Raw genomic sequence first — 15489 nt, 5'->3', positions numbered from 1 at the left:
TGGGGAGACAGTTTTCTAATCGTAAAAATGACCAAATAATTGTTATATGGACATTGGCTCGCACCTATTAATGTGGCCACGAGTGTGTACATACAATACAATTGAATGCAATACAAGAAGGACAGTTTTGAAATTAACATTTAAAAGTTTAGCCAAAGGAAATTTAATAAGAATTTAGTTCATAAACCATTTCATAAATAATATAAAACATTTGAAACCTGTGTGAATTGAGTGCCAGTTGCCAGTTGACCGATATTTGTAACGAATTTTTGTTCATGTGATCATGATTTTTGCATAGCAAGGAGCAGGCCAGGTGCCCGAATGGTCGAAGAGGAGGGGGGAGGGGGGCAAGGAATGGAAAATTGCACATGGCGTTGTCTCAATGGCTTTCACCTATGGAATGCGAGCGGTAAAATTCGCTCAAATGTCGTTTGGTTGCTGCCGCTGCCGTTGCTGGTGCTGCTGCTGCAGGGCTTCATCGAAAAGAAATTGCATGCCACGAACATTAATTATGACAAACCAAAAACAAAACAAAAAAGTAAAAGGCAACAAAAGTAACAGAGAGGGCCGTCGATTTAAAGACGACATGATTATACCCTTTAATTTTGTTCACACTCTAACTTGATGAAATTCAAGCTAAAATGCATATACCCATCACATTGTGTTAGTGTAGAAAGACAGCTGAAGAGGCAGCAAGTGGCAGGCTATGAGAACACGATGCAATGTGATGCGGCACACACACACACATACACAGCAGCTGCCACACAAAACGCCTTTTATGCTTCACACGCCCACACACACACACACTAACACACACTAAGACACACTGGGTTATATAGAAAAAGCTTCGATATCTTATATAAATTGCTGATGTGCTGCTGTTGATTTGCAGTTGCAGCTATTTCTATAAAATAAATTCACACATGAGATCGTGAGTCATCCATCGAGCATAGCAACAATGTTTTGGCAACAAAAATCTTTATCTTTAGCAACATGTTGCCAATCAAAGGCAATGCGAGAATCAATATAAAACAAAAAAAAAAAAAACTTCAATTCAATGCAAATGTTTGGTAAAAGTTTTCAATTTGAATATTGAGACACACATTATTTGTGAAAAATGACAGGCAACACTTACACACACACACACATACATACATATATATATGTATATATATATATCTATGTTTATTCATTTCAATTTTTGTTTTTGGGGTGGCGCTCGTGCTTTATTTTTTGTTTTGCTGTTCGACTTGGCGACATTTCAAAATTTTTTTCGAAAAATTATGGGCCAACAACTGTCACAGGCGGAAACGAAGAGAGAAAGAGGAAGAGCGATAGAGAGGGAGTAATAAGAAAGATAGAGACAGATACAGGGAATAAGTGTAAAAGAGATGGCTGAAGAAAAGTAGCAAATCACATAAATTAATTAAAAGCAGATTTATGAATATATTATGGAGTGGGTAAAGAGTGAGACAGACAACGAGAGAGAGAGAGAGAGAGAGAGTAAGATCTAAACTGGCAGATTTCCACGTGCCTCTAACCTGTGTCCTAATCTATGTATCTCTCTCCCTCTCTTTCTCTTTTTATATGTATGTATATCCCTGTTTCACTTTATCTATTTATTATTTATGTTTTCAAAATTTATTTGATATATTTATGGTATATGCATCATGTTCTAGTCTCAGTTTTTATGCCTTTTTAAATGGACAAAGGTGAAAGATGAGAGCAAAAGTGCATAAAGGGTATTCCTTTCATTTAAAAACACCTAAAAGAGAAATGAGAAAGGAGATAAACTCTCTCTCTCTCTAGTATTCAAAGTAAATGTGAAAATATTTTTTAGCTTAATATGATCGATTTTGTAAGTGTGTGTGGGGGGGGGGGGTGGAGCTGTTGTGAGTGAGTACCCACAATCTTCTCCCCCCAAAAAAATATGCCGCCAGCCCCTGGTCTTCCCCCACCCTCTCTCTCTCTCTCAGTGATCGTTTACGTTTTGCCATGTCTTTTACTTTTGCTTCGTTTCGATATTTTTAGAATTTGGGCGGCATTTGTAGTATGTTTTTTTTTTTTTTTTTTTGGTTTTCTTTTTTTGCCTGTTGCCAGAGCTTTTTGTTGTTGTTGTTGCTTTTTGTGTGCCACTTTAGGCCTCAATTATTTTGAAATTCATTAAAAGTGTCATCTATTTTCAATATTTATGCCTTGTTGTGTTTTTTTATTTGTTGTTTTTGCTTTCTAGATGGGAAGAATGCCGTGGTAAAGTCAGAGGCTAAGAGAATAAGGCCCGAGATTGGAAACGTGTGTGAAATTCAGCCAAGAGCCAAGAGCCAAAACGAGAGAGCGAAAGAGATAGCAGCAAGAAAGGAACTAGAAGAGAAGGTATGTATGTAACTAACATATAAAAAATACTTGGAATTGAAGACTGGATTAAGCATAATCCTGACCAGGGCTCAGTACTGCCCACGCATTTAAAATCCAAACTTAACTCCCTCCCTCATCTTTGATGTGGGCGTGGGGGTCTGCTGCACCCATCTAACCCGAACCCAAGCCCCCACACACAGACACACACACACACACACACTCACACACACAATACAAAACGTTCCCAGCCCACGCACTTGCTTCTTCTTGTTTTGTATATTGCATTCGGCAGTCCATTTGGATTCACTTTGAGTTCGCGTTCGAGTTTTTAGTGCTTCAATTCGAGTTCGACTTTGAGTTCAAGTCAAAGCTTAAGTCATGTCGCCCTCTCCCTCTCCATCTTCATCTGCATCTCACCCTCTTAAACTTACTCTCTCCCGAAAACAGGTGGGGCGCTTAAATCCTGTTGACTTTCAGGAATGCAGATTTCGAACTCGTTTACATAAAAGCCGTCTTTCTCTCTCTCTCTCTCTCTGTCATCTTCTCTTTTTGGTTTTTCTGATGATCTGGCGCCTATCCAGGGAGGGGAGCGGTGGCCCTCATTTGGGGCCCCATATGATGCTGCCCGCATTGCGCTACTGCACTCGGAGGAGCTTGGTAATCTTTCCTTGTCACCTCTTTTTCTCTCGTTCTCTCTCTCTCTCTCTCTAAAACTGGGGGCCTCTTCTGGTTCCGGTCGCTTCCAGAAGATGACTTTTTTTCAGCTGCTGCTGCTGCTGCTGCTGCTGGCCAAAACAGGTTCCATTGCTTAAGAATTTTTGCCATATCTTCTGCGTGTTGTTTTTGGTTCTTTTTTTTTTGTTTTTGTTTCTCTTTCTTTTAAGGCTTTTGAGAGTGATTTCAATGGCTGTGTGTGTGTGTGTGTGTGTGTCTGTGCGCTTTTCACATCTACAGTAAACTAAGCTTGGAATGGAAAATTGAAAACTTTTAAACTTAGTTAGACCAATTAAAGCCATCTTCAAGCAATCCAAACTATTTCTAACCCTTCTCTCCACATTTTTCTACTTTTCTAGAGGGAATAAATTCAAAAAATATTTCCCAATACGATATCCCGTTTTAAATAGGTGTCCTTGGGGGAAGCACTAGAAAAAGCAAACACAAATACGAGATTCAATGAAAAATCTTGTACTCTTAGTTTTGTTTATGCTTAGTATTAATATTTTATATGGGATAAAATGTTTCCATGACTTCCTTAATAAATAACTTTAACATTTAACTTTCTTTAATATTAAGTTACATATCTTTCATGATGATGTTATGATATTCCTTAGCTCTGATTTACTGCTTACTTGAACTCAATTTCCTTTATTACTAAAAAATATTCAATGTAAAGTTGATTTTTTTTGAAACATATGAGCAACAATTTGAAAGAGGTTTTTACTGTAGTTTGGGCATACATACATATGTATATGTACATATGTATATGTACATTTTTCTATTGCTTTTGATGCTCCTTTTCTGCCAGAAAAATGTTTGCTGCTGCTGTTTTCAATGATCATGATGATGATCATGCCAAGTCTTAAGTTTTATTGAACTCTGTGTAGAAACAAGAACAAGAACAACAACATCAGCAACAACAATAACCAATAGTAACTTGTATTGTATGTGGCAGGTGTTGCTGTTTTACAAGCTGTTAACTACCGCTGCTAATGTTAGCAGCAGCAGCAGCAGCAGCAGCAAAAGATTAAGCAACAGAAGAGGAAGACACTTATGACAACAATTCGTCTAAAGAAACTCCAAGAACTAAACATAGCCATAGTTGTTGTTGTTGTTGCTGTTGTTATTAATATTATTAGCATTGTTGTTGTTGTTGTCATCTTCGTTACGCCTGAAACTTTTTTAATGAACTTACACACGACTTCGGGCTCCAGTCGCCCCCTTCCCCTCCTCCGCATCGCACCAACCTCGACACTTCTTGCTTCCCACCCTTTGCACTCAATTCAATTGTCTCTCTGATACACCTGTCGTCTTCGTTCGTTCTCCAAACTCTCTTTCTCTCACACAGACACATACACACACACACGCACACAGTCTCTTTGCTAGCCATGGGTGTAGACGAAATAACTTCAATTATCGAAATGTGTGTGAGGGAGCGGGTGAGAGAAACAGGATAAGCATGTCTTAATGCAAGTTAGAGAAATGAAATTCTTTCCTCATCTGCCACCCCCATCCTGAGAGATACCCATGTCTCTTTCTCTCTCATAATATTCCCATTGATTGTTTTGCTGTTGTTTTATTTTCTAACAGTTTTATGCTAATTTTTGGTGGCCAGCAAAAGACACGAGCAACATCATGACGTTGCCTGTCTGTAACTGTTTGTTATTATTGTTGTTGTTGTTGTTGTTGTTGCTGCTGCTCAACATATTTTTATTGCTATTAATTAATGTTTTTTAATTTGACATTTCATGTTGATTAATGTGTGTGTGGTGTGTGTGTGTGTGTGCCTAATGAAATTAAGTTTTACAATTCCAGTTTCAATACAAACTCCCTCATATCTCTCTCCTCTCCCCGCTTACTACCCTCTTTCTTCTTCTTCTTCTTCTGGTCAATTGTTTGTGCTCTGCTGCAACCCAAAAACGAGCAAATCTCTCAAGATCATTGCCATATTTAGCATTCGAGAATTAGTTGCATGTGCAACAAGAACAAAAACAACATGTTTATCGTTTCTCACCTTTTAGCAACATGTTGCCAAAGCCCCAGTAAATATGTGGGCAACATTAGAATTGTTTCCCTAACGATTACTAATACGAAATCACTTTAGAATTTAAAAAGACTAAACTAAACGCAAATGGAAATTCATCAAAGTGTAAAACTCCAAAAATGATTTCCCTCCTTCTTCTTTTCTTTATGTCCTTTAGTTGAAAAATAAAGTTTAATCGGAAAGAAATATTCATTTCAGTCGTTTCAAGACAAATGTTGCAATGTTGATTAAATAAGCTAAATGGAATTGTTTAGTTTTCCCATTTTAATTCAAACCAGAAAAGGTCAAAGAGAATTTTCATAATATGGATTTTGGATAAAGTTTTAAAGTAATGTTTTAAGCTAATTAAATAGTTTAGGAATTTTCGCTAAAGTCAATGCAGATAGAAAATTGATTGTTTTAAATTGAATTTATCAGATTATTTTGCATATTTTGTGGCAAAAATGTGTGAAGGAAAACGAAAATATTTAATCAAATGTCAATTTTTTTGTGAGAAATGTGTCTGGGACATGGGTCCAACTACTGACTGTAATCCTGGCTACCTTACATCTATCTCCCTCTCTCTTTGTCTCTTTTCTTGGGTTGGCATTTCGTGCATTTTTTATTGCTGTTGTTGTTGTTGTGATTATTATTATTGCCCTGGACAAGAAGGCGTGGCAACGGAAGCAGTCGCTTGCAATGTGCCATTTAAACTGGAGCTATGGACCAGGAGCAGCCAACAGGCCATACCATGGCATGCCATGCCAGGCCAGGCCAGAGTCATCATCATCATTCTTGGACCCTAAAACTGGAACCGATTGTTAATGGTGTGTCATTATTATGAGAGCTGACCAGGCAAAAAGGAAGAAAACTAAAGGAGAAAAAAAACGAAGCAAAAAAATGCCTAAAGGAACAGAGAATAAAGAGGTGAACAGTGCGGTGGTAGGGGCCGTGGGCGGGGGGCGGAACGGTGACGACGAGACTTGCGTCTGCCCTGCGACAGTTTGGCTCGATTTGAAATTTAAACGATGCCCAAGCACAAGGCAAAGAAACAAGACAACGAAGACGACGACGACGACAAAAATGAAGAAGAAGCAGAGGAACAACCGCGCACGGAATTCCAAGAAACGGCCGCCCAGTTGTCAGATATTTTAGCATCAACCCCTTCTTACCTCATCATCATCATCTATCCCAATGGGCAACCTGCTGCAGCCACCTTAAAGTCTCTCGCTCTCTTTGTATGTGTGTGTGTGTGTGTGTCTGTGTATGGGGACCTCTTCAGTTCTGTCCAGAAAAAAAAAAACTCTTGACGCACATAAATCGCCTTGTGCCGGCCCCCATTTGATAGTCATTATTGGTAGAAAGGCGCGTGCAGCTGCCGCTGGATGTTGGCTGGCTTTCTGGCTGGCACCCGGCCTGGCGACTGGCAACTGGTGGCCACTTGTTAACGCAAGGAGCAAACGTAAACCCAAACCGGACTGCCTACACACACACACACACATGGAGAGAGGGAGGGAGATCTCCACAACCCAACCAAAAACCAGCTCGACCGACAGACGCTGATTTAAAACATCTGACAACAAAAGTAAAGCGCGAAATTGACGCAGGTTTCTTCTTCTAAAAGCCAAACCGCGCCAGGTACAAAAAGATCCTCCAGTTAGTTGATTTTGCTCGCGTTGCTGTCGCTGTTGGTTGGTTGCGTGTGTTGAAAATTAATGCGCATTCCTTAGGCCAAACGACGAAAAGCACAGCCCAGGCAATGAATGGTACTAAGTTGCAAAAATGTGTTGCACATACAAGAGGCAGGAGGAGAGGGATTTTGTCAGCATTGTGTGGCAGGAGGGAAGGGGAATGCGGAATTATCTATCATTGCTACCGAAAGAAAATGCATTTCGTGTAAACCTTAAATGAGAACTTTGAAAAACTTTTTACGGCTCTATTTTTTATATATCGGAGAATACCCTATAGAAGCGATGTTTTTAAAAGATTTTGACGATGAAAATGTAGTTAGTTAGAATTTGTTAATGTATGGGAATACTTGACAAAAAGCGATGCTTTTAACGGGGAAACTTTAGTTTTGACGGTAAAAAACGTTAAAGTTGCCGTTCGACTTAGGAAAACTCTTGATCTTGACACAACAAACCTAATCTTACTTTATTTCTGAAAATATTTTGACCATAAAAACTTTGTCTGTAAGTTTTGGTAAAAATATGATTTTAACTGCGTAAACATCGTAATATTAATGTAACCTAACCTAACTTAATTTCTTTTATCAATTTTCAGCAGCCACTATGACCCAACTAATGGCACTGGTGCTGATGTTGGCGACACCTATTGGTTCCTTTGTGTACGCCGCCGCCAGCAGTGGCAATAGCAACAGCACTGCCACACTGGGTGCCTTCATCGAGCGTGCCCCCGAATCGGCAGTGGCTCCCAAGGGCGACGAAGTGGTCTTTGAGTGCGAATTGAATTTAAAACCTGATCGCCTGAAATGGCGTTTCCGCAGGAATAGCGGCCTACCGTTTAGCGATCTGCCTCCGGCTGCTGGCTACAATGTTACCAGCAGCAGTGATGAGCATACATGGAAGTTACGGATATATGTATCGGCCCAGACACTGGGCGAATATCAATGTGTTGCCTGGTATGGCCCCGGGGCATTAGCCTCGACCCCGGCACGCCTCACTCTCGTCTCCATATCAATTGACAATACCAATAATGGGGGATATAGCCGGCATGCCTTGATTTGGAGCGTTGCGCCCCGGAATTGTGTGCTCATACGCTGCGGAACAGTCACTTCTAATCCTCCGGCGATTTGGAGCTTCTATCGAAATGGCGAAAAAGTGCCGCAATCGGAACAAATGTTGGGCGGTGGCGGAACTGCTGCTGACGGCGCATTGATTCTTACCTCTGTGAGTGCCAAGGACGCAGGAAACTATTCATGTGCGGCAACCAATGCCATCACCGGAGTGGAAGTGCGTCTGCCCCAGGTGATTGATTTGCGTGTTGACTACACGGATCGAACGCCGCCGTATTTTCTGGTCCAACAGCCAACGGTAACCGAATTGTCGGCTCGTCCCGGCGAAACTGTTGTCCTCGAATGCCCCGGAGTGGGCTCCCCCCGGCCCGTGGCCGTCTGGAGTAGTCCGAATGTAACGCAAATCTTCCACAATCGCACCAAAGTGCTACCATATGGCCTACATATCACCGATGTCCGACCCATAGATCAGGGAACGTATGTTTGTCGCCTGGACAACGGGATTGCTCCGGTTCTGGTGCGAATTATTCAGCTGATTGTTTTGGAGCGACCACGGATTATCCGCGGTCCGGCCTCAACGCTAACCAATGAGGGCGATATGTTGCTGCTGGAGTGCAATGCCACAGGTAATCCACAACCGGAGATTTATTGGCTTATCAATGGCGAGGATGCTAGCAGCGACAATGAAACACTCGTTCAGGATCACAATCTAATGATACATCATGTCCAGAAGCGTCATGCTGGGATTGTGCAATGTTTTGCACGTAACATTCTTGGCGAGGTGGGTTAATTGAAGAAATTCGCTAAATTAATAATCTTAAATACATATCCTCTGGTTCTTTCTACCCCATTCTCAACCGTTCTGGCAGATAAGCGAGGGCAACATGTTGGGCGTTAATCCTCTTGAGATAAGTGGCGAAGATTTCCAACCACTCGGTGGCAATTTGCCCATGCGCCCGTTACACGATGAAGCCAGCACTGGCAGTGGTTCCTCCTTTATGTCCAATGGTGGCTCTTCCTCCTCCGGTTCATCATCATCCCGTAATAACAAAGGCAAAAGAAAATACATGAGAGTGGGTAAGTTCAGTTTTTTGAGGCGTGTTACGCCCAAACATATATATATATATATATATATATATTTATATATATATATTGTTTCAAATATCTTACATACATATTTTAAATAGCAATTTCCCAATAGAGAAACGCATTCAATTTACATTTCGAGGGAAGTGGGGATTGTGGGGGGTAGGAAATATGTATATAGATAGAGAGAATAGAATAGAGTAAAAACTCTGACTTAATCTTCTAAAATCTGGCAACGCCCACATATTGCCGACCAGATTGCCCCGCCCGAAAAACTAATTAAAAACAGAAACAGTTACAGGATCAAAATTACACAGAAAAAAAAGACTCTTAAACAAAATTAAATTTTTAAATTTAAAATCCAATTAAATTAAATCAGATTTACATATATCTATTATATATAATATATATACATACATGTACATGTATGTATATATAGATTTAAATTTAGAGCAACATGTCCATGTACTCAACTTCAGCCTCCTCCCCTACGACTACACCACCAATGTCATCGTCATCGTCGTCATTGTCGACATCGCTGATGTCCTCCAGTTGATCTCATGAATTGGAATTCTTACGCAAATGCTCCTCCTCTTTCTGCAGGATGCGTATCTTCATTTTAAGCTCCTCGACACGCAAACGATGCACTTCCTTCATATATTTAAGCTCATCCTGCACCTTGTTGAGTTCAAATTTCTTCGTTTCGGTGGCCAATTGTTGCTCCTTGCAACGCAATTCAGCTTCTTTCACTTTGAAGTAATTTACACGCTCCTCATAATTATCGGCCGGAGCTGTCACTAGTCCCGGAATGCCAGCAGTTACTCCGCCTGCGGCTACGGCCGTTCCTGCTGTTGTCACGCTAACATTCGTGACTGTTGCCGTCTGATTCGGTTGAGGGCCACCGACTACTGTTGTTCCAGTTGCCACGGGGGCTGCTGTCACTGTGGGCAGGGCGCTAAATGTGAAGGTGGGCGTGGCTCCGGTCAATTGCATTTTAACAGCGGCAGCAGCTGCCACATTTGCTGCGGCCAATTGTTGTTGTTGCTGCTGCTGTTGTTGTTGCTGCTGCTGCTGTTGATGTTGTTGCTGTTGCACGACAACAGCAGCGGCCGCTGCCTGTTGCTGCTGCTGATGATGAGCCGCTGCCACCAATTGCTGCTGCTGTTGTTGCTGTGCAGCCAATTGCTGCTGGGCCAATTGTTGAGCCTGCACCTGAGCCTGCTGCTGCTGTTGTGCCTGATACTGGGCCAGTGTGATCTGTTGGGGCTTAATTTCGCTGATTATTTGTTGATTGTAGCCGCCCGCGGTAATGGTGGCCATGGTATGCTGTTGGCCCTGAGTGGGTATTGTGTGAATTTGGGTGGCTACACAAGCGAGAGAGGGAAAGACACAGTTATAAGATTAGTGGAAGGTCAAAAAGAGTATGAGTAAAGATTTGTCGTCTTACCTGTCGCCTCGCTGGGATGTTTTATCTGCAATATGATGCTATCCTCACGCGGTCGGGCAGTCTTGAAATGCAGCAAATCGGTTAGCGATAACTTATCAGCACTTATTTGATCCACATTCAGAGGATGTGTAGTTAGCATGGCATTGGCATTGGCGGCGGCCACAGCAGCAGCAGAGACTTGCAACTTCTGCATTTCAGCAGCTGCCACAACCGACTGTTGTTGTTGCTGCTGCTGTTGTTGCTGCTGCTGCTGTTGCTGCTGCTGCTCTTGGACCTGTTGCTGTTGTTGTTGCTGCTGCTGCTGGGCCGCCTCTAAGGGATCATCATCCATTTCGCTAACATCATTGCCATCCATTTCAATATCTTCGAATGTGTCTGCCTGTGGATTATGCTCAGATGGATCGGGACTGATTTGATATTCCGGTTCCACTTTCACACCATCATGTTGATGATGCTGCTGCTGCTGTTGGGCGGATGAGGAATTGACTTTAACCATGCCGGATGATGTGTGCTGTGAGGAGGTGCCATCCCGAAATGGATATTGCTTGCGTAGCCTATAAAACAGAGACGATAAATGGGGGTAACACTTGCATCTCTTGGCCACTCAAACTTACCTTGAATTAAGCCAAAATTTTTGAATTTGTTTAATATTTCGCATGGCGCTAACATGAGGATGGGAATTAAAATCTCGCACTATTTTATCCCATGTCTCCCGCACCGAGTACTTGTTGCGTTGCTTCTTGCGATGCTTAATATCGATGACTTCCTCATGGTGATGGAAGAGCGTGTAGAGTACCTCCTTCTCCTCGGCGGTAAAGCGGGGCGTTAGGGGCAATTGGGTCTTGTTTGAGCTGGAATTGGAATTGGCCGAGGCTGTACCACCGCCACCGGCGCTGCCAGCATTGCCGCCGCCACTAGAATTGCCATTGCCGACAACCACAGTAGTGGCTGAATTAGTGTTGTTGCCATCAACTGATGATCCGCCGCCAGCAACCGATTCACCCACAGCGGACATGGTAACAACTCCTCCGCTGCCTCCTCAGAGTCCCAAGCCTGAGCCTCTGAGTCTGGGTTGACTGAATTACACTCGTTTGCTATTATACACACACCACTCAGAGAGAGAGTCGCTGTCGCTGCTGCTAGTGTCGTCGTCGTCGAGTCGCGAATGGCGCGCTATCGAGTGCGAGTGCAAGCGAGATGGGGCGCGAGTGAAGTTCTCTCTCTCTCTATCTTTCTTTTTATTATTGCACTGTGTGGTTTGACGATTATATTCTCTTCTGGCAGCTACAAGCACTAGCTGAACATTTGGCAATTTAATTGATTGAGATGCTTAGCTACTGAAGCCCATCAAATGCCTTTTTGATCGTAGCATTTTTATTTTGGCTTTTGTTTATATTTCTCTTCTGTTTTATCTTGAGATTTCGTAGCGCAGCAAGAAGCGAGCGAAAATTTTTGGCTCAATAGCGTATGAAGCTGTTTTCGATACTTTTGAGTGAGTGAGGAGGTGTTGTGTTCAGTGTGGCCAGATATTTCGATAACATGTTATCGATGTCGAATGCAGCGCCACACATAGAAAAAGTAGAGGGCGCTATTGAGACAGTGGCGCCAAAATAATTTAAATTCAAACTCATGACAACTCTTTCTCTCTCCGCTCTCTGTTCGTTTTAGCCAACATGGTGCCACCATCTAGGCCCAATGTGACACGCCTCTCCGACGATTCCGTCATGCTGCGCTGGAATGTACCCAAAAATGATGGATTGGCCATTCAGTTCTTCAAGGTACAATATCGCATGCTTGGCGATAGCTCGAGAAAAATTGCACGCGAAAATTGGCAGACTACAAATGAGTATATACCCTACGGGCGGCAGCGTTCCCGTGATCGTCACGATCACTCCGATGGCGGTGGCGCCAAGAATTTCACATCATCTGTTACGGGCCTGCATCCGGATCGCTATTATCGATTCCGCATTGTGGCCGTCTATTCGAACAACGACAACAAGGAGGGCAACACCTCCGTAAAGTTCTTCCTCCAGCATGGAGCTGCCAAATCTGATCTGCCTGTGCCCGACTTACGAGATGTAGAACCATATACCGAATCCGCAGTGGTCTTGCATTGGTCACTGGCTGCATTGCCAGCCCAATCCCAGCTAATTGATGGCTATTACGCCTACTATCGGCAGGCTGCCTCGGCTGGCGAATATCTCAAGGCGACTGTGGATGGCGGTCATGCCCGGAGATTCAAGATTGACATGCTAGAGCCGGGCACCGCATATGAGTTCAAGTTGCAATCCTTCAATGCCCATTCCGCCTCCGAGTTTAGTGTGATACGCCAGGCCAGCACCAAGAGTAAGTGAAATAATTGTTTTCCTGGAAGATAATTCTTGTTCATTTTCGCAACTTTCTTTTTTGTTCATTTAGAGAGTCAGTCCAATCATGGTATACCATCGGGGGCCACGCCCATTGCTCCAGTGATCAAACCAGCCAGCAATTCAATTTATCCTGTCATAGCTGGAGCCGCTGGCGGTGGTTTACTGCTTCTTATAGCCACTGTTGTGGCCTGTCTCTGTTTGCGTCGTCGTAAAATTGCCCAACCCGAAGGTGAGTAGATCAATTCTATTAAGAAATGATCCTGATAATCCAAATTGCCCATTGCCCATTGATTTTATAGATGAGAACAAACCGCAATTGGATCACATACAAGCGGATTTTGTTACCTCCGCCGTTTTGGGTGTGGCACCGCATCATCATAAGGCTGGTGATGTTCGTCGTCTGAATGGTGTCATACCCCGCATGAATATCACACCCAATCCATTGGCAGCATCTCAAGATCCAGCTAGTGGCGATAAGGTAAGTTGATAGTTTTCTATTTTATTTATATCCGAAATATCTCCATGCTTTTTCCTCATCTGTTTGAAACAAAACAATACTTTTCGCTGGTTGGTTGGTCAAAATTGAACAAAAATTATTCGATCTTTTATATGGGGATATCCTTGTCCTCTTCCGCTCTCTATCGCTCTCTATACTCTCTCCCTTTCATTTCCGTAGTTGAATCGATTTCTTTTTGCTTTGAACTTTCTTAATTGCAGATTGAAAGTATTTCGAAATATCTATTCAATATTCTAGTCGATTCTTGTGATCGTAAATAAAATAAACTTTTTAGGCAACATAAGAGTCGACTAGAATCAGTTCCTTTTCCCCTTGCTACTGTTGTAGGAGCTTAAGGTGCATCTGCTGTTGCTCTCTCTCTCTCTGTCTCTCTTTTTCACACTCTTCGTGTGTCTCTCTGTCTGTCATTTTCTGGTTATGATGCATACATACATATATGCATATGCTTTGTGGTCTGTGGGAGAATTTTCATTTGGAATGAAAATGTTTTAGAATCGCAATGTGATGGAGCTGCGTTTTATGCCGCCGCCCAATAATAATGGCCAGAGCCAGTGCATCAGTAATTCGAATTCGAAATCGAAACAACCCAACTCCAATACGGAGAATTCGGAGAACGATGTGGATGCCACTGATGCTGGAAGCCTGGTAATAGCTTCCTCCTCGTGCGAGACATTGGAAGCCTGTGATGATAATCATGTTCATCAAGATGTGGATGAGGATACGCCAAATAAACCGCTGCCGCCGCTGCCCAAGAAACCCAACAATCATCAATCTCCTCCTGGCCAGGCAACGGCAAAGCAAGTAAACGTAAATACCAAACCAACCAAAGTTAAGATCGTTTTGTCCATCAGCTATCGTTCATCTAAAAAAAGATTGAGAATATTATCATAATCTTGACAATCTCTGCTCACTCCGTCTCTTATCTCACCTCTTTCTTCTTTAGAGTAATGCTGTGGCAGCTGCCCTGCATCAACCTGGTTTGCATCATGCTCAGCCCTATCATCCACCCGGCACGCCCACACTGCTCCATAAGCGACTCGACTATCATCATCAGCATCAGCATCATCATCATTCTCACCATCAACAGCAGCAAGCACCGCCTGTGCCTCCGCATGCCGCTTACTATCAACAGACGCCGCCACCCAGTTCCAGCTGCACTGCCTCACCCATGATGGAACGAAGTGTGCGTAGTCAGCAGTCTTATGGCCATATGGATGAGAATGGTCTGCCCAGCACGCCCACCCGCATACCCTCGCTGAGAAGGCAGAGGCGGGCATCGGCTGGTGGACACCAGCAGCAGCAGCAGCAGCACAATAGCAGCCACTCCAATCTCAATCTCAGTATCGGTAATCATCACCATCATAATAACAACAACAACAATTTGCCACCCCATCACCAACATCTGCATCACCATCATGGAGGAGGTGGTGGAGGAGGAGGCGGAGGTGTTGTTGGCATACCAATTGTGCCCGGCAGTCCACGTGTCCAGCGCTCACCGATGCCATCGCGGGCTCTAATTAAACGAACACGCCTGGGCAGCCACACGGATAACATCTCCTCCGGCAGTCTCAACAGTATTGAGGTGTAACCAACGCCAGCAACATTTGTTGCTGCTGCTGCTGCTGCTCCGTAGACCTAACAACAAAGAGATCAAGTTCCCACGCATTATTTAACTATAGATATATTATATTCAATTATTATTATGTAACTTTAGGTACATATGTAGATATATATATTTTTTAGTCATTTAGTTTGGCCCCCCATCCCCATCCCCATACCCATCAAGGGGTTAAATTAGATCCACCTCTTCCTACAACTCATCCACTTTATCTCATAATTAATGTAATTATATATGTATGTAGTTTTACTTATTTATTGATCGACTCGAATTGATTTTGACTAGTTTAATTTATGCCTTATACTAGATTAAGCCTTAGTAGTTTATACTAACTAAATGTAACTAGCATCCCGAATCGGCTTGTGAAGGATCACCACCCCATTTCACACAGCATCAAATTTGTAACTAATCATATTCTATTCGATTATACATACAGAAATACATATAAATAGCTAACTCTATATACATAGATATATGTATGTATGTATAGGTAGTATATACATACATATACATTTTTTAATCTAAGTAGAGCTTAGACTATAAAAAGGGCTGCATATATACATACATATACACCGACTGCTGAGAGTAAAGAAACCACAACA

At 42.7% G+C, this 15489-nt stretch overlaps 2 protein-coding genes across 5 annotated transcripts in view; one reads left to right on the top strand and one right to left on the bottom strand.

Moving 5' to 3' along the window:
• The window catches only part of LOC6648496 (interference hedgehog), a 33091-nt gene extending 17726 nt beyond the window's left edge, over positions 1-15365 (top strand). For 2 of the 4 annotated variants that reach the window (XM_047011474.1, XM_047011475.1), the window contains 8 exons: positions 2234-2373; positions 7379-8631; positions 8720-8927; positions 12052-12729; positions 12802-12981; positions 13052-13230; positions 13762-14076; positions 14213-15365. In XM_047011474.1, the coding sequence (XP_046867430.1) occupies positions 7387-8631; positions 8720-8927; positions 12052-12729; positions 12802-12981; positions 13052-13230; positions 13762-14076; positions 14213-14857 (3450 nt within the window). In that variant the 5' untranslated portion in view covers positions 2234-2373; positions 7379-7386 and the 3' untranslated portion in view covers positions 14858-15365. The remainder of the gene's footprint in view (positions 1-2233; positions 2374-7378; positions 8632-8719; positions 8928-12051; positions 12730-12801; positions 12982-13051; positions 13231-13761; positions 14077-14212) is intronic. The other 2 variants (XM_047011476.1, XM_047011477.1) reach the window with 2 other exon arrangements.
• On the bottom strand, positions 9342-11883 carry LOC26529385 (regulatory protein zeste). The gene is made up of 3 exons (XM_015177250.3): positions 10998-11883; positions 10384-10937; positions 9342-10300 (listed from the first exon to the last, which is right to left on the bottom strand). Exons 1-3 carry the CDS (start codon positions 11396-11398, stop codon positions 9495-9497), a joined length of 1761 nt encoding a protein of 586 aa, XP_015032736.2. The 5' UTR covers positions 11399-11883; the 3' UTR covers positions 9342-9494.
• Positions 15366-15489: the final 124 nt, after the last annotated feature.

Source organism: Drosophila willistoni, assembly GCF_018902025.1.
Source record: "Drosophila willistoni isolate 14030-0811.24 chromosome XL unlocalized genomic scaffold, UCI_dwil_1.1 Seg141, whole genome shotgun sequence".
NCBI classification, from domain to species: domain Eukaryota; kingdom Metazoa; phylum Arthropoda; class Insecta; order Diptera; family Drosophilidae; genus Drosophila; species Drosophila willistoni.
Note: the sequence above shows the minus strand (reverse complement) of the source record. Positions and strands in the feature narration are given on the sequence as shown.

Bases quoted from the DNA above. Each gene is read 5' to 3' on its own strand.
- LOC26529385 (XM_015177250.3), bottom strand. From the start codon at position 11,398: ATGTCCGCTGTGGGTGAATCGGTTGCTGGCGGCGGATCATCAGTTGAT. The intron at 10,938-10,997 runs GTAAGTTTGAGT...TCTGTTTTATAG, and splicing joins AAATTTTGGCTTAATTCAAG to GCTACGCAAGCAATATCCAT. The intron at 10,301-10,383 runs GTAAGACGACAA...TCGCTTGTGTAG, and splicing joins ACATCCCAGCGAGGCGACAG to CCACCCAAATTCACACAATA.